The sequence below is a fragment of the Dermacentor albipictus genome, chromosome 1 (assembly GCF_038994185.2).
Source record: "Dermacentor albipictus isolate Rhodes 1998 colony chromosome 1, USDA_Dalb.pri_finalv2, whole genome shotgun sequence".
NCBI classification, from domain to species: Eukaryota; Metazoa; Arthropoda; class Arachnida; order Ixodida; family Ixodidae; genus Dermacentor; species Dermacentor albipictus.
In genome coordinates this window covers 437989502-438015869 of record NC_091821.1, presented here as the reverse complement: position 1 = coordinate 438015869, position 26368 = coordinate 437989502, and the positions used below count along the sequence as shown (strand labels likewise).

Below are 26368 nucleotides of genomic sequence, written 5' to 3'. Positions count from 1 at the left end.
CTCGCCCTTAATTTTTCTTTTTTTTCTTTTTTTCTGGGCAGCGAGGCTTGAAGCACCGCAGTATCTGCGGGAAATGAACCGATAGAGAATCGGTGCCTCCCTTGGCACCACGCCCGGACGACGCGCAGAGCTTGTGGATCGCGTCTCGTCTTTCGCTCACCGCACTTCTCCGCTTTGATTTGCGTCTTCTTCTTTTTTTCGTATAGCCCTATGCGCCATTCTTCGAATAGGAAACGAACGCAATATCGGGCCTAACGCTATATTATGGTGACAGATAAAGCCCCCCCCCCCCTTCTCCCTCCCCACTTTTTCTTTCTTTATTCTCCTGTTCTGGGTTCCCAGCGACTTATGCTGGGACGAGGGCGCGACCGGGCTTAGGAGGGTGGACGCTGTACCCTTTACATGCTCCAACCATCTACAGAAAAAAAAAACCAGCAGTGTTTCTTCTCTATTCGTTTCCTTTGGTTTAGTTTAGTTTCGTTTTCGGCGAATGAGTCCATTGTCTAACGGCAGCAAACCCGAGGTCATGGTTACGCCTTAACTAAACGTGTGCGTTGAAAGGGAAACTGGGCGTAACAGCTGTGTGCAGCACGAAGCTATAAAAGATTCCAGCCCACCGCTGTGGCCCACTGTCTATGCCGTTCGATGGGTGAGGCGAAATGCAAAAGCTCCGGCGTACTTCCATTCAGGTGGCCGCCAAAGCACCCCAGGTGGTCGAAGTTAATCCGGAGTTAATCCCACCACGACGTGCCTCGTAATCAAATCGTTGTTTATTTGGCCTGTAAGAAAAGTCCCATAATACTGATTGTACAAAATATTTCTTCGAAAGACAGTTTCGCAGGCGAAGAAAAAAAACTTCGTTCTGTGGTGCTATTAATCTGGACACGGCCAAATTCCACCGCGTCATCCAATTCAGCCACGCATGGCGCTTTAAGCAATTCAGAGAGGCAGCCCCCCGTGAGCCAATCACAGCTCACAAGATGGCGAATTTCTCAATATGGCGGTATCTTACAGCGTACATAATTGACCCCCTATTCCCGGCACCAAACGCAGCGCCACAGCTTCAATCAGTTGCGGCAAGATGGCGATTAATAGTAGTTGGTCGATGAACACGCTTATCGGTGCTCTGTGCAGCAAAATCAGCTCGAGTGAGCTAACTCGCCCAATTAATTAAACGCGCCTCATGACGTGAAAATTGTGTTACACGCCCTGCGATGGAGGTGACACTGCGCGTCAGCTTGTCGTTACCTTGACGTCGGCTTGTACGAAACACGCGGTCAAAACCTCGAAATTCGGACGCCGGTCTGGTTTTCCGCTCCGTCTGGATGGACGTGGAGATCGCAGCCCTTAAAGGCCGCCGCAACAGACATCGCCACCCGCTTCACTCGCTCTTTCGATAGACGATGCATTTGGATGATGCCTCTCCCTCGAGCGGCCAGTATACGAATTTCCTTGAACCGTATCGAACTCAGCAGCTATAATTCGTAGATTTATATATGTGTCTTAAGGTAACTAATTCAAAAGTCAGTTAGTGTGTTTATATTAATTATTAAATTAAACATTTTGATTTTCCGTAGAAGTAACGATCGCGTAATTTAGCTCAAGGGTTAGAATTGTGCTATCTGTCTGGCGTAAAAAAAAACACCTGGTATATACCAACAGTTTACAGTGGTAGGCTTCCTAGCATGTATATTAATTCATTTATCTGGAAAAGAAAATGGGTCGATTATTACTCAGAGAGACCAAGCAGCCATCTCTCGAATCTCGAGCCGAAACCTTAGCGCTGGCACATGAGTGTGATGTAACAGGTTTCAATGTTGTTGTTGTTTTTCATATTAGACGCCGTTTGGCGTTCTGGCGCAGGAAGCGTTGTCTAAACTTGCCACGTTGAGTCCTTAGTTCCTTTAGGATGCAGTGTAGTTTCATATTTAACGATGAACAGTTACATAATACGGATTGGCATTGCCCCAATCCATCACGTCACGGCGAGCAGGTACTGTAAGGTGGAATTCGCTAGCCGTGCTAACTTTAGTCATAATATATATATACATATATATATATATATATATATATATATATATATATATATATATATATATATATATATATATCGTGGTGGTGGACCTCGTTGCTTCTTTCACTGACACTAATTACCACATGATCGTTGTTCCGCACGTCTTTCCATCGTAGGAAGCATCACAGCAAAATTCTAGCTCTTTCTTTTTTCTTTCTTTATTGACACGATTTAATAGCAATGAGAGGTTGGCGCCTTTAGGTGGCACCGAATACTCCTCGTCACTTGGCAAACAAGAACGGCGTCGCGAAATGTGGCGAGAAAGACGGAATGAATTGAGACAGCGAGAACGACAAGGCACGTGTCAAACTGTGGTTTTGCGTAGTGCGCTTCTTCTTCTTTTTATATATCTGTCTGTACAGTTTTCACACTGTCTTCCTTTTTCTCACTCATTCCTTTATTTATGAACCTTTTTGTTCATTTACCTGTTCTGTTATACATGGTTTCCTGTGGAGAAATGAGGTAGAGACTACCTCAGCTGCACCATTTCTCTATGTTCTACAGCCATAAATAAATAAATAAATAAATAAATAAATAAATAAATAAATAAATAAATAAATAAATAATCTAGAAATACCCCAAGCGGTCCAAGAATAGTAATACCCCAAGAATACCCCAAGAATAATAATGAAAGACATTACGAATGACAACGAAGTTAATCACAATCAACGTAACAATGTTGCAATCCAGACTTTCCCCGATATATCTAACGCATGTCTACGCCACAATATAGCCTTAATTCGTTGGTTCAAAAGTGACACGAAAAGTCCATACGCACAGCTCAGTTTTGGTGCAGTCCACAGCAAGAGCGCAATGCGTCAATTCATACATAAAGGCAAGACCACTTATCGCAAACACTGGTCTAACACCGTCTTAATTAACAAGCAGTATATTAAGTTCATCTTTTGTTGCCGGTAGCTCGCAGATCACGGTCCGCGAGTAGCTGTTTAGTTTTAAAGGGCGGCTTGTCTGGTTCTTCTAATGTCATTTCGTTAATGTCTTCACTGAAACTACGAGGTGCTTCGTGTTCTAAGCTCTACATGTTCTATATGCGAATTAAATTGCCGTTATTTCGCCGCCGATTCGACTTTCTTTCGCGTGACAGTCTACAGCGATATAAGGCGCAAACGGGAAAGGTTCACCCCTAAACATTTATTACGAATGTCGATCGCGAGAAGCACAAGGCCCCAAGCGGAGTTCACTTCTCCGACACTTGTGTCACTTTCGGTGTCGCCCGAAAAATGCCACAGCGCGCACCCACGTAGGCCTCGTGTGGACACGTGACATGCGACACATTGCCTGACGCAATGCACAATCGTGAAGGCAGACTAACTTCTCGTTGTACTAGGAAAATATTAAATTTTCTTTGCAAATGAATGTCGGAAGAGAAGTGAGTCACTCAGTCAGTATATAGAACTTGTTTATTTGCAATATCTTCGAGGTCAGACGGCATTGCATAGGGGAGTAGCTACATTAAGTATTTTTGAAGCATTACACTAGAATTGTGAAACAAGGTGCCGAAATAGGTTAATCATAATTGTTCTAGAAAACACAGTCGGCAAGCGTAAGGAGAATAGCGTTAGACAAGCTCATCATCCACACAACATTTAACGATTTAAGAAAGACACATTCGTACTAGTTTAAAAGAAAATAGTTTCCTTATCATACAAGCAAGTCCAAAAATGCGTCGGGATTTCCAATAGTGGCCACTGAGGCGGAAAGTGACTCCGTTTGTCGGACGTGTACGTGGCGGATGCGAACGGGCTAAAACAACATCATCCTCCAATGTGCCACCAACTTTATGAACTTGATCAAGTCTCCGTCACTGCCTGTAAAAAAAATTAAAATAAAAAAAATAAAAAATAAAGCTGCTTGTACAGGTCACGGGGATGATCTCACGCCTGTTCTAACCGTCGCGCTAACTTAACGACGTTTCTGAATAATAAAGCGCGCTAGTATTACTACATGCAGCGGAATCTGACGTATCGAATCATTCAGAGGAACGCGAGGTCATTTTAGTACGTATGTCTTATTATCCGGCTTTCCATAGTTCTAGTTCCGACTCTTGTAGTCAAATTCGCGCAGCTAAGTGTAAAGGACATCAACGCACTCATTTAAAAGCAAAGTGCTCAAAACGATGCAAAGTTGGGTGATTTAGTAAGGACTCGTGACTCGAAAGTTTGGGCGTTTGAAAAATAAGCGAAATGCATTTGGTGTTCGTATCCGTGGCGATTGAATCGTCTTTTCTTTTTTGTCCTTTTTTCGTTCCCGTTGTGTACGCGTGTTTTCTACGCACAACCTCTCGAAGCCGGGCCCTGGTTAACGGGGAGCCTTGCACGGTAATTTAATTCCTCTTACTACAAGTTTAAAACGTGCGGAAGGAGTGTCGTTGATCGTCGGCTCTGCCTTGAGTCGAGCCTCCTGCCACTACACTACACTCTACGTCACGCTTAATACCGTCCTGAGTTAGTTTGCACCGTGTAAGCGTAACACCATAAATTCATTGCGCGTAGGTTCCATCAAATGAGGGGAAGACATTGGCGAAAAGATGTTCCACTTCGTGAATCTTACATGAAACGATTTTAAAGAGCCCATTCGCGCCGGAAGCTGGGCCTATAAAGAAGCGTAGGGCCGTGAAAAACTACGAGTACAAACCGATGGCTGGCCTATCGTATTATGAGCCTATTGTAGCCCAGGTGCATGTCTTATGCGTTTCTGACGCTTTTTGGGCGCAGAGTAGCTTGTAGACCTGTATAGGTACACGCCAACAGTGTCATTTCACTATAGAGCTATAGCTCTCTGTCTTTCTGTTTTCGGAAGGCAAGATCTGATCAGAATTATCATCGATATGTCCAGGTTCGCAGTTTGCGAGCTTTCATATAATGTCATTTCAAAAACAACCAAGGCTTCGCAAGAGCAGTGCGTTGCGTAATAACTCTTAGCGCTAGATAAACAAGTTAATTATAACCTTAGCGCATCAGAAACGCGAGATAAGTGAATGTGTACCACACTGCAAGACGAGAACTTACCAGCCTCGCAAATGCATGAGCGTTCTTTTTTTTTAATATATGTTTTGTTTATATTCGATGCATCGACTTGATGGCGTTTTTCTGACAAGGTTAAACGAGGTTGGGGGTTCGGTAGCCGACTGCTGCGGCCGCACCATCAAGGACGTGAAATGCGACAATGCCCCTGCGCGCCCGTGCACGATGTACTCTAAACTCAACTCAACTCAACTCTAAATTATTTTCTAGTACGATGCCGTGTTATATAATATAGCCCAGATGTAGCCTTGTGATGCAGAACCCGGTCACTATCATTAGAGAGTTTTAGAATAGAGGCCCCAAACGTTTCGGGGCCCCAAAGAAATAGCGTCGAAGACAATGCGCATGCGCGAGACGCAAACTGCCTTTGGGTTTTGCGTCGGGCACGCTATTTCGCCGATTTAGCGGAACCCTTAAAAGCTGCCCCAAAAGCTTGGCGTCAACAAACATGGCGGTACCCATAGAAGCGACGGCTCTAACCTAGCACCAAACTGGGCTCGATTCGTGGCAAAGCGTGAAGTTCGTAAGCTAGGAGAAGTGACTGCGGTTATCGCTCTCTCTCAACTCACGTGTGTAATGAAGATTGATTCACTAGACGCCGATGATTCCGAGTTCGATTGTCTATTTCATGCCTCGTAGGCCTAACACGGCTTAACTTGAATGGGGAAGGCACGTGAAGTTGGTTACTCGTAACTAAGCGTAACAAATTGCTGGCCGCTAATAGAATAACCTCAAAATTGTAATTAAACACGAAAACACGATTTTTTTTCTTATCATAATATGGCAGATTTTATTTAATTATTAATAATAGCTTTTCTTTGACGCCGCAGTGGCGCTGCAAACGCGACGCTATCCGCAAACGCAAAGCCCTATTCCAAAACTCTCCAATCCTGCGTGCACCAACGCTGACACCCGCAAAGCTCTTTGGCGCCCCTGTTCAAGAACTCTCTATTTTCGTTTTATTAAACGGGCGTATGCTAACTTTAAAGAAAGGGTAAGCTCTTCTACTTCTGTTTCGTGCAATTTGCCTGCTTCACGTTAGACACAGCGCTCCGAAGGGTCCCTTCTCCAGAAGGCAGGAGTGAAAACTAACATCGGTATATGGTGTCAGTACTGGATGACTCTATACAGTCTGATACTGCGCTTTCTTAACGCTATTCATACTGGAATAGCGCTCAAGGAGTGCTGAAACATCGTGACGCGTACGCAGAGCACTGCAGCTTTGTGTTCGCAGGTCGCAGAGATTGCATAGCGTTTCAAATAGCCTTTCTTTGCATAGCCTTTCTCTTTTTCTCTCTATCTCTGTCCTATTTTAATGAAAGGTGAAGCGCGCTTTTCATGCGAGTTTAACCAAACATTATGGTATTACGCTATAAAGGAGAAAGCCTTAATTAATAACGTATTACTATAATGCTGGGTTAGAAGCCTTACATGTCTCACCGGTCAGTCGACCGATGACCCATGACCATTGGTATTAATGAAGGCGAAGCTAATTAACATAGAGTTAATTAAGGCACTCGAACACACGACCTCGGGTGGGAGTCGAGCCCTCGACCTTTGGAAATAATAGGGATGGCTAAGCGAAGTACACTAGGCGAATTAGGAGGATGTGTGAGCGAATTAAGTGGATCCATACGCGAATTAAGAGGATTAGCAAGCGAATTTAGAGGGATGACTAAGCGAATTAAGGGGGATGTGCACGTCATGCGTCCATCTTGAATGCATCGGGCACTTGTGCTTTCGCGTTCAAGTCGTCTTAGGGATGACATAAGAGACCCTGTGAATTTTTTATCCGCGGCCCACCTCTGGAAGTTCTGCCGAATCGCTAAATACGAGCCTCCTCGCTGTATTCTTATCAGCAAAGAACGAACGAACTAACCCCATTCTTAAACCCTTAACGGACGCAAAAAACAAAAGCCGGCTTGTTCCGCACTCTTGTAAACATCGCGGCAAAACAGAACAAAAAAAAAAAACGAGAGGTAATGATTCTTCCGATGCACGCGTACTACGCGTAGCACGACGATATCGCCGACCGGATCATCCCCATCCGCACCCTCCCGCCTTCTTCACCCCCGAGTCGGTTGCCGCGTACAAACAGGGTCCGCATTGTCCCGCGCAGCCAACCAGCCAGCCGGCGGAGCAACACAAGGCGTATTCGATCAAACACGACCTGTCGCCAATGACCTATTGTGTCCTCCGGGGAAGGTGGCTCGCCTCGCCTCGCGCCGTTGCGTTTTGTCGCGGCCTTTTCTTCTTCTTATCTTCAGTGCCGCGCGTGCATTCGCCAGTTGCGTGCAGCGAAGCTCTCTGCCCTCCCGCACCGAGGTCGCAGCGGCCTCTGCTGTGCTCGCGTCGCAAGCCCATCTGGGCGCCACGAAGGAGTGCCTGCCCAGTTCAGTCTGATATGCGCGTGCTTCTTGCGTACCCGTGAGTGGTCGAGCGATATGTTCAGGTACCGTTCCGGAAGCTTTACATATGTGTGTGTATCGTTAATCGTTCGCAGCGATTGTTTACTCGCTGGCGAAGCCAACGAAATTTGCGCCCGTCGCAACAGCTGCGCGTGACGTATATAAGTAGCACTCTTCTCCGTTTAATTTTTAACGTATAAAGTGACATACAGGTGTCCTGAGAAAGCAAACATAGCGCATCCCTGAATGAAGCGCAAAACAGGTGAGCGTAGACGGAAGTCCAGATAGAACAAGTCCCGTCTACTATATTCGCTAGTTTCCTGTTCTTTTCTTTTTATCTTTCTTTTTTTAGTAATGCGGAAAACATTTTTATTTTTCCTCCAGCACACTGAGACAGTGCAGGGAAACAAACGCTAGGAATATAGTCAATCCTCTTTCGTGCTGTTAGTGAATGACAGATCGCGTAAAGATAAAGCAGTGATTATAGGTCTATAAACACAGTCGGGTTGGCTAGGAAATCTGCCGAACCGAATAAGTGACCGAGCTATGTGCTTCGTTAACCTTCATTCATTCAAATAACTTTATTCAGTGCCCTGCGATTTGGTGGGGTGGGCCTGGACCCCGCCTAGGTTTCAGCCAAGGGTTGTTGGCCCTCGGCAGCTTCCTCGGCTCGCTGGACGGCCCAGAGCTGGTGCTGCAGGTCCGAGCTGAGCAACGCAGACTCCCAGGGCGCGCGGAGGCTGTCGCTGTTTGAGGCTGCATCAGCGTTACCCTGGATTGCAGCCGTACATTCCCATAGGATATGCTCCAGGGTGGCTCTAGAGTTGCAATGTCTGCACTTGTCCCTTAACCTTGCTGCAAACAAAATCAACTTCTTACGTGTCTTAGGATAACGAGTGGTCATTCACGATAATACTATGTTTTACTTCGCTCTATAGAAGCAGGAACAAAAGGAAACAAAAGAGAGAAGGAGAAGAAGGTTACAGTTTGTTTATTCCGCCGTCTAACTACTGACTCCTAGTCTGTTGAAGCATATTAAAGTAGTCAGCCTTTCGAGTTAGTCTAATCGACGACAAATCGCGACTGTTGGCGCTTGTGGCACGCGGTTAGAATATTTACATTCGAGACTTCGACGTTTTCGAATTTCGTTCGGATAGTACGAGTTACAACAGGTACAACGTCTAAGGCTGACCTCGTCCGGGAAGCGTTTATCACCGCGCTCGTGGCAACTGATGGGGATTCTTTTTAGATCCCGATACGTCAAAAGAAAAAAAAAGAGAAGATACTTACGTGCACGCAACTTTTACAAAAAGGGCCCGTATCGGACATGACCCGAATCCGAGCCAGGTGCTATGCGCTTTCTATTAGCATTTATTTATTCGTTACTGTCAGAAGAAATAACTGAGGAAAAGCTTGCGCTCGTATTCTGAAGGGGTCGGGTCGCATTGCAACTGCTGATACATGAACATCGGCCACAGGGTTCGCGGGAGAGGGGAAAAGTAGACAGAATAGTAGAAAGTAGATCCCCAGCACGGCACGCACACACAAAAAGAGAAAACGAAAGACAGAGAGGGGAGGGGGAGGTAGAGAGGGAGGGGGAGAGAGATAGGAAAAAAAGAAAGTATGTAGTGTGAAGAACACAGTCGCCGTTCGTCTTTCTCTGTAGTTTCAAAACGCCAGGCACGCAAAAGGAGATCCGGTGTTAAGCTGCACGCTGTCTGAGACCTTCGAGGAAAGCTTCGCAAGATTTCGGGCTCACTTTGTTCTTTCCCTCTCTCAGGATGAAGGATTGAGCACTCGACGCGTTCGGCTTTTGCAATGCAGCGCACGTATATATCCAGAAAACGATCGCTGTCGAGCTCTACCTCGCGCGTGCGTTTTCCGCCAGGTGACGAACGCGGCGTGGAACGATGGAACATGTTCAAGTGAAGCTTGTATTGGAGAGTTATAAGCTCAGCGAACCAGCGGGCCATCGTAGACGCCAGTGCGCATGCGCGGGACAACACGCACAGTGGCGTCTACGCTGGCCCGCTGAGCTATAGCTATCTATTGCCTCACCCATGTCGGCGTCGGTGTTGGTGTGGCCGCACGAAGCAACACAAGCCGCGCGAAAATAAAAAAATTGCTTGACAGGCTGCGGATTCGAATCACCGACCTCCGGGTTGCGAGACCACCACGCTAACCGATTCAATCACTGTCTGTTCGTCGTACGCATCCTGTAAAGCGAGATTTTATGTGCGTGAAGTATAGACGCAGCGCAAGGCGCGAGCCAATCACAGGCGTCCACTCCCTCCGGAGTAGGGATAGGGTGTGATCGCGTGTTCTCTGGTCTCGCGCCCGCCGTTCCCCGCCAGTTCAGGCCCGGCAGCCAGATGGCGAGGCCGCGTTTGATTCGTTCTGCCGAAGAGCAGGCTGCGTTGAAGGAACGGCAGCGGGAGCGAACCACGCGTTTGGCCGAAGAACACGCGGCGTTTGATGAACGCCGCCGGGAACTCTCTCTAGAAAGGGCTCGCCGTGAGGGAGCGCGAAGCCGAGGCGTTACGACAACGAAGAGCTGCGGATCCCGAGCTTCGCTTGCGCACCTCTTCACAGTAAAGGAAGGGCGGTCAGCTTATTTTTTTTATTAGAACGTGAAGATATCTACTCAACTGTCGGTTTTGGCTCCGCTGGCCTCCTTGAAGGCCTTGGATTCAGGGATAGCACAGGGAAAATAAACATGTCAGCAGTAGAGATTAGTAAAAGGCGATTGGAGGTTTTATGGCAGAAAAGTAGGGAAACCACAAACAGCGGAAGCGTACAAAAACGGAGTTCCCACTAATGGTTCAGAAAGATTGATGCTGGGGATTTTTGTGTGTTAAAAAAAACGGCAGGTAAGATATTACGCAAAATAAGAAAAAGAGCTTGACGGCGTAACCCACCGCCCCGCTTCAAAGGGGACGCTCGCAGAGAGAGAGACAGAGGAAAGGGGAAAGGCAGGGAGGTTAACCAGAGGAGAAGATCCGGTTTGCTACCCTACGCTGGGAAGAGAGAGGAGGTAAAATGATAGCAAAGCAGAGATAAAGAAAGAAAGGAGCGTAGACATACAATCACAGTCGGTCACTGTCGCCGCATAATTCCACCGCACACCACAGTAGCACTTGCAGCACTATAAACATCTGTTCAGGCTACAGCCGCTTGTCCAATTCTGTCGCCCTCAAAAACAGCAACAGTGCCCTCGTCGCCCTCTGCTGCGATGGCGGCATTTTAAAATAAGTTCCTCTGTGAGAGGTCTTCGGTCAAAGCGCGCTATCGCGATTGCGAGTGATCGTCTCTGTAAATTACAGCGAGGACGCTCGCAGAATCCCAACCATCCAGTATATTTGACGGCAGTTTGGTGAGCATGGTTGTGACTCGGAGACGGTACAACAAACTAAGTAAATACACAGGCTGCTTGTTGCAATGCCCGTCTACTTCAGTCCGGGATCTCGAGTTGCACTCACGAGCGGCCACCAGCCGATTATATTGCTAAAGAAATTGCGAGGTGCCTTTCGAGGCGACGTAGACATGCAGGCGAAACCGTCATTTGTTTATGCATAACTTACAAAGAAGCAAACTACTTCATCAGCTAGGGCCCTCGAACTTACAGTAATGTGAAACGCTGACACGCTTGTATGCGCATATCTGTCTTAATTTTTTTAGCTTGTTCTTGCTTTGTGCCGACGGGCAAGTCGCGCCCGTTACGTTTCATGACAGTCTGTCCGCAAATGGCTAGGCCCCATAGATACAGGTACGACGCCGACAGGGTTGTTAAGGATTTTCTGTCACAAACGCGTCATAGGCACGGCTGTCCGTCTAATTCATCTTTTTTTTTTCGTTGCTGTGCGACGTGCTTCCTCGTGGTGGGACTGGCGTGGTCCTTCATTCCTTTCTTTTTCTAATCCCGTGTCCCGTGCTTTGGAGGGCACGTTAAAGATCCCTTGGTAACCAAAATTAATCCGGAGCCTCTCACTACAGCGTGCCTCATAATCAAATCGTGGTTTTGGCACGTAAAACACCAAAATTCAATTCCTTTTTTTAAAGGTAGTCAGCATGGTGCCCTGTGGCTACCCTTAGAGGTATCTTTCTTTCTTTCTTTACCCCTGGAGAAATTTACTTGTGCGTGAAAAGTTTCGCGTAAGTGACAGTTAGTTGTGGAATGACAAAGGTAGAAAGCATCGTGCAACGGTCACCTCCAATTTAAATCGTAATTTTCGCGCACCTTGTTGCACATCGACCAATTTGGCCACCGGTAAAACCTTTGGTGCAAACGGCGTCAGGAAGCAGTTGCGCTCTGTAACGGTTTTCTATTTAATTCAACGGTCTATCAGTAATAACACGCTTTATATATATATATATATATATATATATATATATATATATATATATATATATATATATATATATATATACTTTTTTGCGTGTGAATAAGCATAGCTGGCTCAGCTGCTTGTTGTCAGCCGCTTGAAACGATACCCACGGTACAGCAAACGACCCCATACGCCAATCATGCTCATGACCGGAGCCAATCGACCTGCACACCGGAAGTGCGTTGATCGGTTCCGGAACTGCGCATGCATGACAGAACTTATCGCATGGGGTATCGCGTCGCATTATGCCATTAAGCCTTCGCTGCGGTCGTGGACAGACGCTCCACTCAGGCGTAACGCAGCTGCTTTGACGCTACACGACACAGTGCTGCGACCCTGTTGCGAAGTGCGCGGAGTCGCCAAAACACGTCGAGGGTGTCCTACGCCGTTGAGCCACCGCGAAGATGCGCACGTGAACATACATACACTTATTAACAACTTTGCGCGAAAAATATAACCGTTGCCGAGGCTATAGAATTGACGTACGCCGCTTCATACAACAGCGTATTGACCTACGGGCATTAAAAGAAAAGCAGGTATATCTATACAAGAAAGCGATAGGGCGTATACCTAAAAGAAAGGCGTGCCATAATTACATGTGCGCTGTTCTACCGTCTTCACACATTCGTCCACTAGGCTTCTGAGTGGAATCGAGTGTCTTTTTACGGGTAATCATGTCCTCAAAAAAAAAAAAAGACATTCTCGTTCGCTGCCACATGGGCTCACAAAAGTGCGACTGCATTGAAATGTTGAAGCGCACTTCGTGCAAAAGGTACGGAAGTGATAACGTTATAAGATCGGGCTAGACGGTAGTTCATCGCTGAACCTCTAGCGCGCAGCACCAGAACACGCACAGGAGTTCTTGTCGCACGCGTTACGCGTCTGTCAATTTTTTACGTATTTATTTTTCTGGTGCTGCTGTTGTTTGCTAGAGGTTCGACGGTAGGAAAGTGACTTGTGGAACAATTTGTCCATGACCAAGCGTAGCTTACAGGTTGGTCTGGCAGTTGGCGAACACCAACTTCAGCGTCCAGACTCTATCCAGTGTTATATGTCCTTCCCTTGAATTTCGTCTCCTTCGCACATATCCTCTCCCACACACTGCCCTACTAGCGCGCTCTCTCTCTGACTCTCTCTCTCTCTCTTTTTCAATACAGGCCATCGAACGAGTGCGCACAGTAACCGAATGTTTTACCGCTGCACACACACTTCGAAAAATTCTTGGCTCGGCCATCAAAGTGCGCCTCTGCGTCCACACTTAACCGTCCTCGCTGCAGCTCTCCAGAAGAACGCGTTTTCGTGCCTAAGGCGCCGCGTCGGTTTTCTTCCTCCAATTTTTTTTTTCTTTCGCCGGACAACTCCTTCCCATACAAAGCAGCGCTTCAGACTCCAGCGACGCAAGCAAAGCAACACAGTTACTGCACCACGCATGACCAGCTCTCGAAGCATTGCCTGCATTGTGACGACGCAGCCGCCCTTCACCTTAGCCGAGGCCGCCGGGCGGACCCGTTTGTTTTACGTCCTTCGGGCGGGGACGAATTGCGCTTCCTCTTGCGGGCGGCTTTCTTTCTTTCTTTCTTTCTTTCTTTCTTTCTTTCTTTCTTTCTTTCTTTCTTTCTTTCTTTCTTTCCTTTTCGTCTTGCCTCTGCAGGCAGGTACTGCTCGGTCAGGCAACCAGTTCGCACTTGCAGACGACATTCCGCGCCGCAGGATCTGCCTGCTCGACGACGCCATTGACCGGACTCTCCGATCTCTAGAGCAAGCACGCACGCCAGTCACTTCGAAGAGGACGGAACCGGCTGGTCTCGCGCCGTTTGCTGTTGCCTTCTTTTTTTTCCCCAGTCGATAGATAGGCCGGTTCGTTTACCCGTCTCGCTGGCTATGCGGCAGTTGTACCGCTGAGCTCGAGGACGCGAGTTCGAGTGCCAGACGCCGAGGTCGCACTTAGACGGGTCCGGAATGCAAGATGTCTGGTGCACTTGGACTTTCGATTGGTCCGCGTCTAAGAAACGCACGTGGTTAAAATTCTCAGCCTCCCCGCCTGAATGCCCGTGCGTTGCTCGGGGCTTTCAAATCTATCATTCAATTGTTTTGTGTCCGACTATGCAAACGCCCTGTCCTTGCAACACTATTATGTTCCCCAGTAGGGCAGTGCAACTAGCCCAAACCATACTGCTTCGATATATATATATATATATATATATATATATATATATATATATATATATATATATATATATATATATATACAGTGAAAGCTCGTTAATTCGAACTTCAATAATTCGAATTTATGGATAATTCGAACTGTACGATTTGGTCCGGCCAAGCTCCACAGAAGTCTATGTATTAGAAAGTCCGTTAATTCGAACGCGAGAAGGTTCCCTCACGGATAATTCGAACTACGCTCGCCTGACACACGGCCAGAGAAGCGCGCCTACTGCCTACACACAAGGCTGTATTGCCTCCGAAACGGAGAGAACGGCGAGAGAAGGCAAAATCGGAAAAAAAAATCTAACCGACGCGGGGTCAGCCAGAAGGCAGCGGCGGCTGCCGCCTCTCCGTTCTACGTAACCTCCGAGACTTCTTGCCCATTGCCAATCTCGGAGGCTTTGCAAATCTTGTACAGCTGCTAATGTTGTGTGGAGATGGCACGGCAAGCTCCAAAACACAGCGAATCAAGTACGTCGCAGCTGCGCTTGCAATCAAGAACCAACGAATGAGGGCCTTCGCAACCTTCACATGTTCAGCGTCTTTGTCTCGGCAGTCTTCATTGGTTGTGCACCTCTGTTTTCAGCTTAGGAGGTATCGGCCGTCGCGATTCATTCTGATGGTGTTAAGGCTCGGCTAACGTTCGTTTCGGTGGACATCGGTGGTGTGGCACAGTCGGACTCAGAGCTTCGACTTGAAGAGGGCGTGTGCCCGCGGCACACGTCATCACTTTCTGACACGCCAAATTTCTGACATGCCCTACTGCTTCCAAATCGCAGTGTACTGTTGCCCTCCTTCACTTTCGTTAGCTCGAACTTTCGTTAATTCGAACTGAAGCGGCTTCCCCTTGCGGTTCGAATTAACGAGCTTTTACTATATATATATATATATATATATATAGTGCAGTTTGTAGTAAGGTATAGTTCTAACGAAAACGGGTGCAGTCGGTGCATTCCATGGGTGCGGTGCGAAGAGAAGGGATGTTGTGGAAGGTGAAATTTGTATAGTTTCATCTTGCACACTTAGAAGAGTTCGCACCGTATGGGGCTTATCTTTTCCCGCAACAATAATCGTTATCAGCCTCGCTTGCGTTTCCTTTCTTGAAAACTGAGCGCTCGCTACTTTGCTGTCGAGAATGCTGTGTCGCACTGATAGCGCGTCAGCCGAAGGTGGCATGGAAATACCGGGCTCGCAGAGTTAAAGAAAAAAAAATGCATGCAAGACAGATGACGATTATTTTTTGCAGGACAAAGTAAGTCCTAAACTGCGTGAACGTTTTTTAATAGTGTGTCTGTGCTCACACCCTAAACTATTTACAACTCTACAGCTACGATGCTCATAGACGTATTGACTAACCAAGAGAGAATTCGCAGGTACATGTCACATAGGTATACGCTAATTCGTTTGGTAAGTGAGCGGCTCGTTACCGTCTTTTACGCGTTTGCATACGTATATCTATCCCCCATTTTGGTACTCTCGCTTTGCGTGCAGACCAACCAAGAGATAATGCTCTGTTTAATAATAATGTTTTAAGTGTACGCTAATTGGGCAAGTCAGTCAGTCATTTACTCGTCGCTGTTTTTCATTCTTCAGCCTTTTTCCCTATAATATACGTACTAATCTTGCGAAGCGTATAGACTAACCAACATAGAACGCGGCGGTTTTCAATAAGCAAACGTCATTAGGTCTATGTTCTTATTTGACTAGTCGATGACTCGTCGCTTTCGTGTAGCTGTACTCCGAACCTACTCAAACAGCTGCGTTCGCGAAGCAGCCGTCGCAGTCGCTTACTCTCTCTCTTTCTCTCTCATACACGAGGATCTTTTTATAATTTTATGCGAACTCGATGACGTATGGGGCACGTCGTCTTGCAGTTTCCATTGTACAGCTCCATTCCATTGCGTCAACGCGTTCTTATATGCTCGATCAGCTCTTGCGTTTCCCACCGCGCGCGCAACCTTCGAAAAGTAAAAGCGTCGACAACCCGTCTATGGAAGACCGATGCTCTGACTTGCCTTTTGTTCAGCCTTTTCCGCACCAGTCTTTACTTCAGCGTCGCCGGGGTTCGAGTTTTTCTCTTGTTCGCAAGTGCGAAACGCTTTAAGACAAAGCGAGACGGCAGTATTCCTGAGTCTTCACGTCTGGATATTCTCTAAGACCGATGTACGGTGTATAGCTTGTATTTAAAATCATGATGAGACTACTTTATGTCCACTGTACAGGACAAATTTCTCCCGTCGGCCGATTTCATTCCATGCAGCTACATTTCGTAATCTTGTCCCACCGTCTAACCATCTGCAGTCCTCGACTGCATTCAGCTTCCGTTAGAAACCATTTCTCTTATTATATGTAACAGACCGCCAGTTATCTGCTCTATATATGTATGCGCTTTAAGCCGGCATAATCTGTAAAATATCCACCTTACCTGTTAGCTCTCTAGCTCACGCTGCTGCCTTACTGTATCTTCACAATGAACTGTTATCATTTGTCATTCCATCGGTTGTTGCGCAGTCCTTATCTTCTTCTCAAGCTTTCGTGTGTGTCTGCGTGCGCGAGAGTACACACGCACACGCACATATAGACTGCCGTTTAAAAGAGTGAGAGAGAAAGCAAGGAGAGCAAACCAGACGAGCGCCCGGTTTGCTACCCTACACTGGGGGTGAGGAAATGAGGAACGGAAAGACGAAAAGAGGGAGAGAGCGCAGCACTGAGTGCACGCGGGAGGACTCTGCGCAGGAGCCCTCTAAACGGTCACTTCAACAGGTGCCCTTCAAGTACTGCACTAGTGCACGAATCGCGCTTTGTGTCAGCGGCGGATGTGGCCGCGGTCCGAGTGTCTTTGACTCGGAGGACGGTCTCGAGTCCAGTCGTAACGAGAATAGATACACGGCAGGTGCTGTATACCTGCAGGGGTCACGCGTTACAGCTACAGGGCGGGCGCCGAGGCGAACGAGTTGTGTACATACCGGTTATGCGAGTCCTCGCGGTGAAGCGACTGAAACGCGCTCGAAAGCCTCACTGCTTTATCAGATGCGGTCGGCTTTAGCGTCTTATAGCATGGCCTCGGAGATGAGGTGTCCCGGGAAAAACACCGTATGCGTCGAAGATCTCGCACGCCGCACTTATATTGTAGCAATTGTCGGTCCTGAGCATCTTGTCCTGACGGGTACGCTAAACCCTAACCGCACGTACGTGCCTCATTAAACGCATTTATCCATGCGCCATCGCGAGTGCTGTCACGCCGTTGATTGGCGAATCGTATACCATCTCCTCTTCCGCGCCTGACATCCTCCCCTCCTCACTCCCAAGGCCGTATTCGCTCTTTGCTCATCAGGAGCTTCCAATCCACGTCACCCTGTCGGCGATTAGCGTCAGTTGTGTAACACGCGCGCTTAGCATACTTACCGTCGTCTGTGTGGTAAGCGCCTGCTGCCTGACGTTTGCGTCGCGCACCGCTTGTCACACTCGTCATCAGCTGTGTGCACGTGTAGCGATAGCGCCGATAACGACTGCGGTAATTAGTGACGGTTCTCCCTCGTCTCGACACCACAGCTTGAGTTCCGCTGAAGGGGCAGAAATTACTCGTACGTGTTGTCTCACACCTTGGCGCACGGAATATTGTACTCATTTCCTATACACGGATTCTTTATGATTGTCCTGGTTTCGCATTAGACTTTACGCCATGTATCCCCACACCCACACATACACACACGCGCACCTCTCAAAATGAGGGCAGGTTACATCGCCGATGGCTATATATTCGCCGAAAAGTAAAAATTTAGTTTGCTTCTGTGATGAAACCATAATTATGAATCAAATGAAACACGCATGACTGCATTTAGGGCGATTGTGTCTGGGCTCACTCTTGATAATTTCCTGCAACCACCAAACGGGTACAATGGCTTATTATGCGCAATTAGCTCATTATTTCATCTTATTCATATATATATATATATATATATATATCCATGTTTTGGTTTGTTATTCGTGATGTACGCTTACGTGACTGCTCACGTGAATTCATGGTCAACCACTGAGGAGGCCACCCACCTTCGGGCTCAAGAAGCCTGGTCTAGCAATAAAGTTTATTTCTCTCTATATATAATAATGCGCACGCGAGCATCAAAAGGTTGTAGAAGTCTTGTTGATCTTCAGCTGACTTGTTTCAGCTTATGTTATAAAACAGTTCCCGGAAATCAGATGAGGGAGTGTATCGCTTCTGCGCAACTTCCAAGACAAATTGTCAATTAACGTTGCGCCTAGACATTTAAAGCCATATACTTCACGCAAGATATGACGTACATTCCAGTGAAAGGTGTCTTTTTTCTTTTAGTTGGTATACAACTGTGACATTTTGTTTCTAATGCCGAGAGCCATACCTTATCGTTCACGCCATTTCAGCACATCGCTCGTATTCTCACAGGTACGTTTTCGTCGTCGGTGCAAATAACTTACCTAAAGAAAAAAAAAGAAATGAGCGCAATCAGCAAACAATGAATTCTTCAATGAGGGATTCACAAAACTAACGATGTCACCAATATATAAAGGAAGATTGAGAGACGAGGAGAGTGAAAAAATGGAAAGGTAGAGAGGCCGACGAACTGCACGTCCTGTTTGCATACCATACGCTGGGGGGAGAGGGGATAAACAGCGAATAGACAGAGAGAGCACTATATAGCAGCGCGTACACATAAAAAAAAAGCAATGTCAAACTGCCCTGTGGGACTCCTAACGTCATAGGAAGGCGTAGGCGGTGTACCCAACGACAACGCATCGGTTGCTGCTTGCAGCGACACCATAACTTCCTGATCTGACCGAGGCAGTTAATGGTGTTGGATGCAGTTTTACCTGAGCTATACCGCTACAATATGTGGAAGCGATCATCACTCGACCCTAATGATTCTATAGGCGTGAAAGAGGATTTAAATGTACAGCAGGAGAGCTATAGTCCTAACCAAACAGCAGGTATGCTAACCGATGCTGGATGGTACGTATTTTTGAATTCGCGAAATAGGTTTATTTTTAAAAGATGCTATTGGGCAGCACCATATTAGATGGCGCCAGGGCGCTGATATCGTTCTGTTCATCTAACGCCTTTTAACTTCCTCTTCTTCAATTATAAAGTTACCTTAGCAACATTTTTATGGCGCAGTTACGGTGAAGGCAAAAAAGATACGACAGAAAACACGAAGAGTACACAGAAGAAAAATTAAGAATCAGCGCTAAAGTGACTACGATATAGCGACCAGCATAATGCGCGACCTTCAAATCACTGCTTAAGCTATTCAACCGAAGCCTGTAGTTGTAGAGCGTCCGCCTCGCCTGCAGTATGTCGTGAGTTCGATTCCCACCGCCGCCGGGCACCCAAGTTCAAGTGCACTTGGCGTTCGGCTTTCTTTAGGCGTGGTTATACGCTTGGAAAAAGGAGCCTGCGCCCTAAATTCCCGTCGCAACCTTCGCGAGCACACGCGAAAGAAGGAGTCTGGCGGTCACATGCCGCCATTTTCGCAATAGGTGTCCTTCCAAGCGTCTCGAATTCCTGTAGCAGCCGAGCACCTGCAGGCCGGGAGCCACGCTGGTGCCTGTTTTACCGGTACATACGTATACCCACACGGCGGCTGCACATGGCTGCCTCCCGCAGCAGCGGTGGATGCTCGACTATTTCACCAAATCTGTGGCGGGAGAAGGGGCACCCATAAGAGTGCTTCGCAGATCTCCACAGGGGCGCCCCTCTCGAAATGAAAGACCATGTAGACAATCGAGCGCCAGGTCGTGATAACACAACGTGTGCCAGCGCGCAGTCCAGACCAATCGCTGGTTCTCGCGTGCTACATTCCGAGATGGTCGTACCGACTCGCGTGGTATCTTATTATAAACAAGCCTGCCCCGTGATAGCCCCCCGGTAGCCCCTGGCGCTATCGAATTGGTGACAACGTTCCCGAAGTTTTCGATACAGCAGACACGTCTAGCGCGAGAGCAATGGCATGGAGACAGCAATAATTGTGTGCATCTACGGGATATTCGGCAAGAAAATAAAACCAGCAAAACATCACGCACGTGTGGCAATATTCCGAAGTTAAGCTGGCCGATCTCGTCCACTCTAAAAGCTTTTTAACACCCCTTCGTGGCCTAACCTTGGCCCGGATAATGTGATGATTCTGAATTGAATTCTGGGCGTTTACGTGCCGAAGGCACGATTTCATTAAGGGGCACGCCGTAGGGGGGTACTCCTGATTAATTTTGACCATCACAATTTAAAAAAAGTTTACACCCTTTGGGTTGTATTTTGTCCCGAAACAGTAATCGTCATCTGCCTTGCCCGCATTCCCTTTCTTTAACGCTGCGAGCCTACGGTACTTCTTACAGTGACAGTGACAAGAACTTTATTTAGAGTGTCCTGAGGAACTCGATTGGGGGGACCGAAGGCTCCCCGATCAAGTTGGTGGCTCCGCCCACGACGGGACAGGGAGGTGGTGACTCTCCGCGACGTCGCGGGCCCTCTGGACGGCCTGTAGTTGGTTTGTGAAATCCGACCTCTTCAGCAAGGCGTCCCACTTGGACTTGTTATGAAAGTCGGAGCCCACGTTGTACGGGCACAGCCAGAGCATGTGGTCGAAGGAGCAGCACGCGTGACCGCATTTGGAGAACGATTGCGGGAAGTTCGGGTCTATCCAACTCAGCGCTCTAGGGATGAGGTAGGATCTCGTCTGTAAAAGTCTGAAAGTAACAGCCTGAGCCCTGTTGAGTTTCGGGCTGGGGGGAGGGAATTTTCTTCTGCTTAGTCTGTAATGTGATGTAATTTCATGAAAGGTCGTAAGATTATCTTTGAAGGAGCAATCCTGCGGGAGAGCCGGACCGTTATCTCGGGCGCGGTTCGTGAATTCACGCGCCAGGCAGTTGGCCCGCTCGTTAGGGTTGCAACCCGCTTGGTTAGTTACATCGTTCATGTGCGCCGGGAACCACGCTAATGTATGACCTCCAATGTGTTCTCGCGTAGTAATACGAAAGGATCTGTTGACGATGTCGGCTGCGTATTTACAGACTAGAGCGGACGAGAAAGCCCTAACCGCCGTGCGCGAGTCGGAGAAAATCGTCGCTGGGCCTTTTGCGGCTTGAAGAGCCAAGGCTATCGCGGTTTCCTCCGCCTCATTCGCGTGTTTAGCGTAAATTGATGCGGCACTGATAAGTGTACCGCGCGCGTCAACGACCGTGATTGCAAACCTGTCTCCGCTGCCATATTTGGCGGCGTCGACGAAGAATGCGTCTGCCCCGTAAGGATCGATTCGTCGAAGGATGGTTCTAGCCCGCGCTCTTCTGCGACCTTCGTTATATATTGGGTGGATGTTCCTCGGCACGGGCTCAACCTTTATACCTTCACGGGCTAATTTAGACAGGGGGTGTCTGTCGAGCGGTGCCTGTATAGGGAGCTGACCAGCTTCATCGAGAATTTTGATTCCCGGCTTAGTTGACGAAAGCCTGGAGATCTGTGCAATAAACTGCGCTTCAATTAATTCGTCTGTGGTATTGTGAATTCCGAGTTGAAGTAGTTTTACTGTGCTAGCGGATTGTGGGATACCGAGTATTCTTTTGATGCCGGACCTGATGAGCGTGTCGAGTTTGTTCCTTTCAATTTTGCTCCATTTGAGGTACGGTGCCGTGTAAGTAATGTGACTGATGAAGAAAGCTTGGAAGACCCTGAGTAGGTTGTCCTCCTTGAGTCCCCCCCTTTTGTTTGCGATTCTAGTTATGAGTCTTAATATGTTTTTCGCCTGCGCACCCAGCTTGTTTAGAGCTTCTGCATTACAGCCTTTGGCGTTGATTAGAAGTCCTAAAATTTTGATGGAGTTCACCCTCGGAATGGGGTGCCCTTCTCGTGTTGTAATTTTGACTGGCAGCGTTTCCAGAGGCTCGAGGTTCCTAACGCCCTGCCTCGACTGTCTGTAGAGGAGGAGTTCGGATTTGGTCGGTGACAGCTTGAGACCCGTGCTTGTAAGAAATTCTTCCGTTACATCTATGGCCGCCTGGAGAGATTGCTCTAGATCGGCCAGAGATCCCCCCGGGGACCAGATTGTAATATCGTCTGCATAGATTGCGTGGCCTATTTTTGGGAGTGCGGCCAGCCTCTCGGACAGTTTATGCATGGCGATATTAAATAGCAGCGGGGATAGGACCGAGCCCTGAGGGGTTCCGCAGTTGCCCAGTTCGTAAGGACCGCCCGAGATCGTGCCCAGTCGAAGGAACGCTGTCCTTTCCGATAGGAACGAGAGAGTGAAATTAAAGAATTTCCGCCCTAGGTTGAGATTGGAAATTTCGGTCAAGATGTGTTCATGAGCCACCCTATCAAAGGCCTTAGTGAGGTCGAGTGCAATGATAGCTCGTACGTCCCGCGTTTCGTTATCGAATATAGATCTTTTCAGGAGGAGCATTGCGTCCTGTGTGGAGAGTCCCTTTCTAAAACCTATTAGATTATGCCTAAATAGTTCTTGGTTTTCTACGTGTTCGACGATTCGATTGTGCACTGCATGTTCTGCCACTTTGCAAATGCACGATGTTAGAGAGATGGGACGCAGGTTACTTATGTGCGGAGGTTTCCCCGGTTTGGGGATGAGCACCACCTTGGAGGTGCGCCATTCCGACGGTACCTGCCCCGAGCTCCACACCTCGTTTATCTCTGCCGTTAGGATTTCGATGGCCTTGTCGTCCAGGTTCCGGAGGAGCTTGTTGGTGACCCCGTCTGGCCCCGGGGCCGATCTTCCATTTAGGTTGAAGAGTACGTCTCTGATTTCTGAAATCGTGAAAGGTTCGTCTAATTCTGGCCTGTCTAGCCCCGTGTAAGCCGCTCTCACGCTTACGCCTTGCGAATCTCCTTCCTTGACGGGTAGGTAAGTTCGCGCCAGGTCGTCGACAATTGCATCGTTTGTGAGGCCCGAGGTGACCTGTTTATGTATGACCCTATCGACGGCGAGATTTAGCGCATTTCGGGACTGTTTATCGTTTAGGAGGCTTTTAAGCAGATTCCACTTACTACCTCTTCTCATGCGACCATCCGTTTCGTTGCACGTTTCGTCCCACTGTTGCAGGGCCAGTTGCTTGGAATAGCACTCTATTTCCTTGTTTAGTGATGTTAGTTTTGCTCGCAGTCGGCGATTTAATTTCTGTGTTTTCCACCTCTCTCTAAGAGCGTGTTTAGCCTCCAGGAGATGCGCTAGCCGCGAGTCCATTTTGGGGACCTCCAGTTCTGTGCTAATTTCTTTGGTCGCGTTTTTGACGGCCTGTTTAAGATTGGTAATTAGTTCTCTGTAGGATTCGCTTGAGGGTGCGGTTTCGGCTCGAATTTTCCGGAAAAGATCCCAATCGACGTATTCGTATTTGACCGGAGGTTTGGGTTTGACCCGCACCGCGATATCGAGAACGTAGTGGTCACTACCCAAGTCCTCTTGGAGATTATCCCACGTGCCCTCGATATTTCGGAAGAATGTGAGGTCGGGCGTTGTGTCTCGACTGACCGAATTACCCCTTCTAGTGGGAAACCTAGGATCTGTAACAAGCGTGAGGTTAAAATCGGCTGCACATCCGGCTAAGTTTGTGCCCTTCTTGCTGTTAAACCCGTATCCCCATTCCGTGTTCGGAGCGTTGAAGCCCCCGCAATTAAGAGGGGCGCGTCTCTGGCTGCCCTGATTGCGGAATGGAATAGTGCATTAAAGTCCCTGTTCTTATCTGCAGGCGAACTGTAGACGTTAAGAATAAAGACATTCGCGTTGCTCGATCTACTGGGCACGAGCTCGATCAGTTGTGCTTCTAGTCCGCTACGATATTTTGGAACGGTGCGCTCCACAAAAGAAACGCTCTTTTTAACTAAGGCGGCGATGCCTCTCCCCGTTTCGCCTTTGTACGCTACTGCACGATACCCCGACAGAGTAATCTCCCTTTCCGCGAGCGTTTCCTGCAGTAAAATGACTTGTGGCTTGTCTGTCACTGATCTGACGAGCTGACCTAACGGAGCCTTGCGCCTCTGGAAGCTAGCGCAGTTCCACTGCCAAATTTTAACGGTATTGTTATTTGTGATAGCCATCCTGTTTACTATGAAATTTTAGAAGCCTATGGCGCCCCCGTCGGGATTTGATCCAGTCGGGAGCGGTTCAGTAGGTGTTGTTTGTCTACTTTTGGGTTGAGCCCTAGGTCTTTCTAATAGCGTTACTCTCGACTCTATGGCGGAGAGCATGTCCATAATCCTACTCAGGGTCTTTTCCAGTTTACCCTCGGTTTTGACGGGGGAAGCCGAGGTGGCGGACGGGGACTCGTTGACCTCGGTTATGTCGCCCTCTTCTTCCTCCTCTGTGTCGCTAAAAGGTTCCGGGTTGGGCGCCTTGCGTTTCGACTGCCCGGCTAACGGGCCTGGGTTACTGTTGCTAACCTCATGCCGGTTTATAAGTTTTCCTTTCATGCTGTTAAGAGATTCCTTAAGCTCTGCGAGCTCGCGTCTAAGTTCCCTATTTTCTGCTTCGAGCGCTTGGATACGGGGATCGATCCTATGCTCTGGCTGTGCCTCACCTGTCGTTCCTTTGCTTGATGCGTTCTTCTTCCCAGACGGCTGTGTCGCTCCCTTGACCTTGTCAGCCCAAGTGGCCCGCTTGACGGACTGGGAGCGAGACCGGGATCTCGATCTGGATGAGCCTTGCCTCGGTTTGGGTTCTCTCCTTCTCGAGCGTGAGCGCCCTCCGGATAGAGATCGGGTACCTAGGATGGAACTGCTCCGCGCAGCTGGTGCAACCGACGAGATGTCGCCAATTACCTCGGTGACGTCAGATTCTTCGTCCAGTTGTGCCTTCCTTGCTCTTTGTCGGCGTCTTCGGCGTCGGCATCGTACGATGTACGGGATTTGATAGCGCTTTTTGCACGTTCGGTCTCCGGTGACGTGGGGCCCACCGCACGCCTCGCACTTGGGGGTGCATTGATGTTCTTCTTCGTTGTCCGATTTTGCTTTTCCGCAACCGCGACATTTACCTCTCTCTTCCTCGCTGCTGATGCAAACGTCGGCACGGTGGCCTACGTGGCCGCAAGCATGGAAAACGTCGACTTGGCGTCGGTATAAAGAACATGGCAACAAGGCTGTGCCGCAGATCACGTGGTTGGGCACGCGCATGCCTCTGAATAAAATCACGACTACGTGCGAGTCCTTGATTCGTCTGGCTTCTAGTGCCGTGGGATTTCTTTCATTCACAATCATGTTTCTGAGCGTGGCTTCATCGTGACAGGGGTCGATGTGCCTTATTACGCCTTTGCACGTATCTTCGGGGGCGGCGACGTACGCCGAGACTTCGTAGGCGCCATACTTGGTATGGATTTTATTTAGTCTCGCATAGGCCCTCGCATTAGAGGCGTGCGGAGTGGCGATGATTAAAATATTCTGTACCTTGTTTGGGCACACGGTGTCTTCCTTCGTTTGATGTTCAGGCAGGGCCGCCGCCATGGCCAGGGCTTGAGCGAGCAGTACTACGTCGGCTTTTGATACGTCGAGGCCTCCCTTGGGGCGCACGATAACCTTAATCTGTTCCTTCGGGAGCTTCGGAAGTCGCGAAGCTGCCGTTACTTGCGACAACAGACTTTTAGCCGGTCCCTTGGCAGTGCGGTAGCCAGCCGTCTTGTTCACGGTACCACGTTGGCCATCTCGTAATGGCGGCCTCTTCGTCTCCTGCTTTTTACGGTTGCTGAGGGCAGTGATCCACCCCGCACCGTTGAGATCTGCTTGGGTTACGTCCATGCCTTCCACAGTTACGACTTCGGGCATTGCGTCGCTTTCGATGAACGCACGTGTCGTCGCTTCAGTCGCGCACAGAGACGGGAAAACGCGAGCGTGGGACTGCCTCTACAGGCAGGCCTGCCTGCACCGCCGCGCAGAGAGCAGGCTGTGCCCGTTAGGGCTAGCTCCCTCGTCGGCGTAATCGTAGAGCGAAAGCCTCAGAATATGGCGAAAAGTCCACCCACCGATAAAACTCTGGCATCGGTGGATTCCTTGAAACTTGGCGATTCCGGTGAGGTATATATATCCAAGCTTCTTCTTGGAAAGACGCCCAAAAATATTTAAGAACGCGGGAGCCGACGTGGATACGTCTGCACTGCTCGGCACCTCTTCTTCTTCCTACTTCTTACACTCTTAAGCAAAATTGCACCCTTTTGCCACACAACGATAATCATCATCTGTCTTGTCCGCATTTCCTTTCTTTAACGCGGCGAGCCCGGTACTTCACA

The 26368-nt window shown here is 48.4% G+C and overlaps 2 protein-coding genes across 7 annotated transcripts in view; one reads left to right on the top strand and one right to left on the bottom strand.

The window, feature by feature from the left end:
* fray (oxidative stress responsive kinase frayed) overlaps nt 1–26368 on the top strand; it is a 254683-nt gene that overhangs the window by 181338 nt on the left and 46977 nt on the right. The window contains exon 1 of one of the 6 annotated variants that reach the window (XM_065436146.2): nt 7453–7570. The exons of the other annotated variants lie outside the window; for them this stretch is intronic. Within the exon in view, the coding sequence (XP_065292218.1) occupies nt 7563–7570 (8 nt within the window). The 5' untranslated portion in view covers nt 7453–7562. Of the gene's footprint in view, nt 1–7452; nt 7571–26368 lie in introns of those variants that run through there. 6 annotated transcript variants of the gene reach the window in all.
* Nucleotides 18387–26231, bottom strand: LOC139054751 (uncharacterized). Its single transcript, XM_070532317.1, has 2 exons — nt 24671–26231; nt 18387–18574 (listed from the first exon to the last, which is right to left on the bottom strand). The coding sequence occupies exons 1-2, from the start codon at nt 25905–25907 to the stop codon at nt 18537–18539; spliced, it is 1275 nt and encodes a 424-aa protein (XP_070388418.1). The 5' UTR covers nt 25908–26231; the 3' UTR covers nt 18387–18536.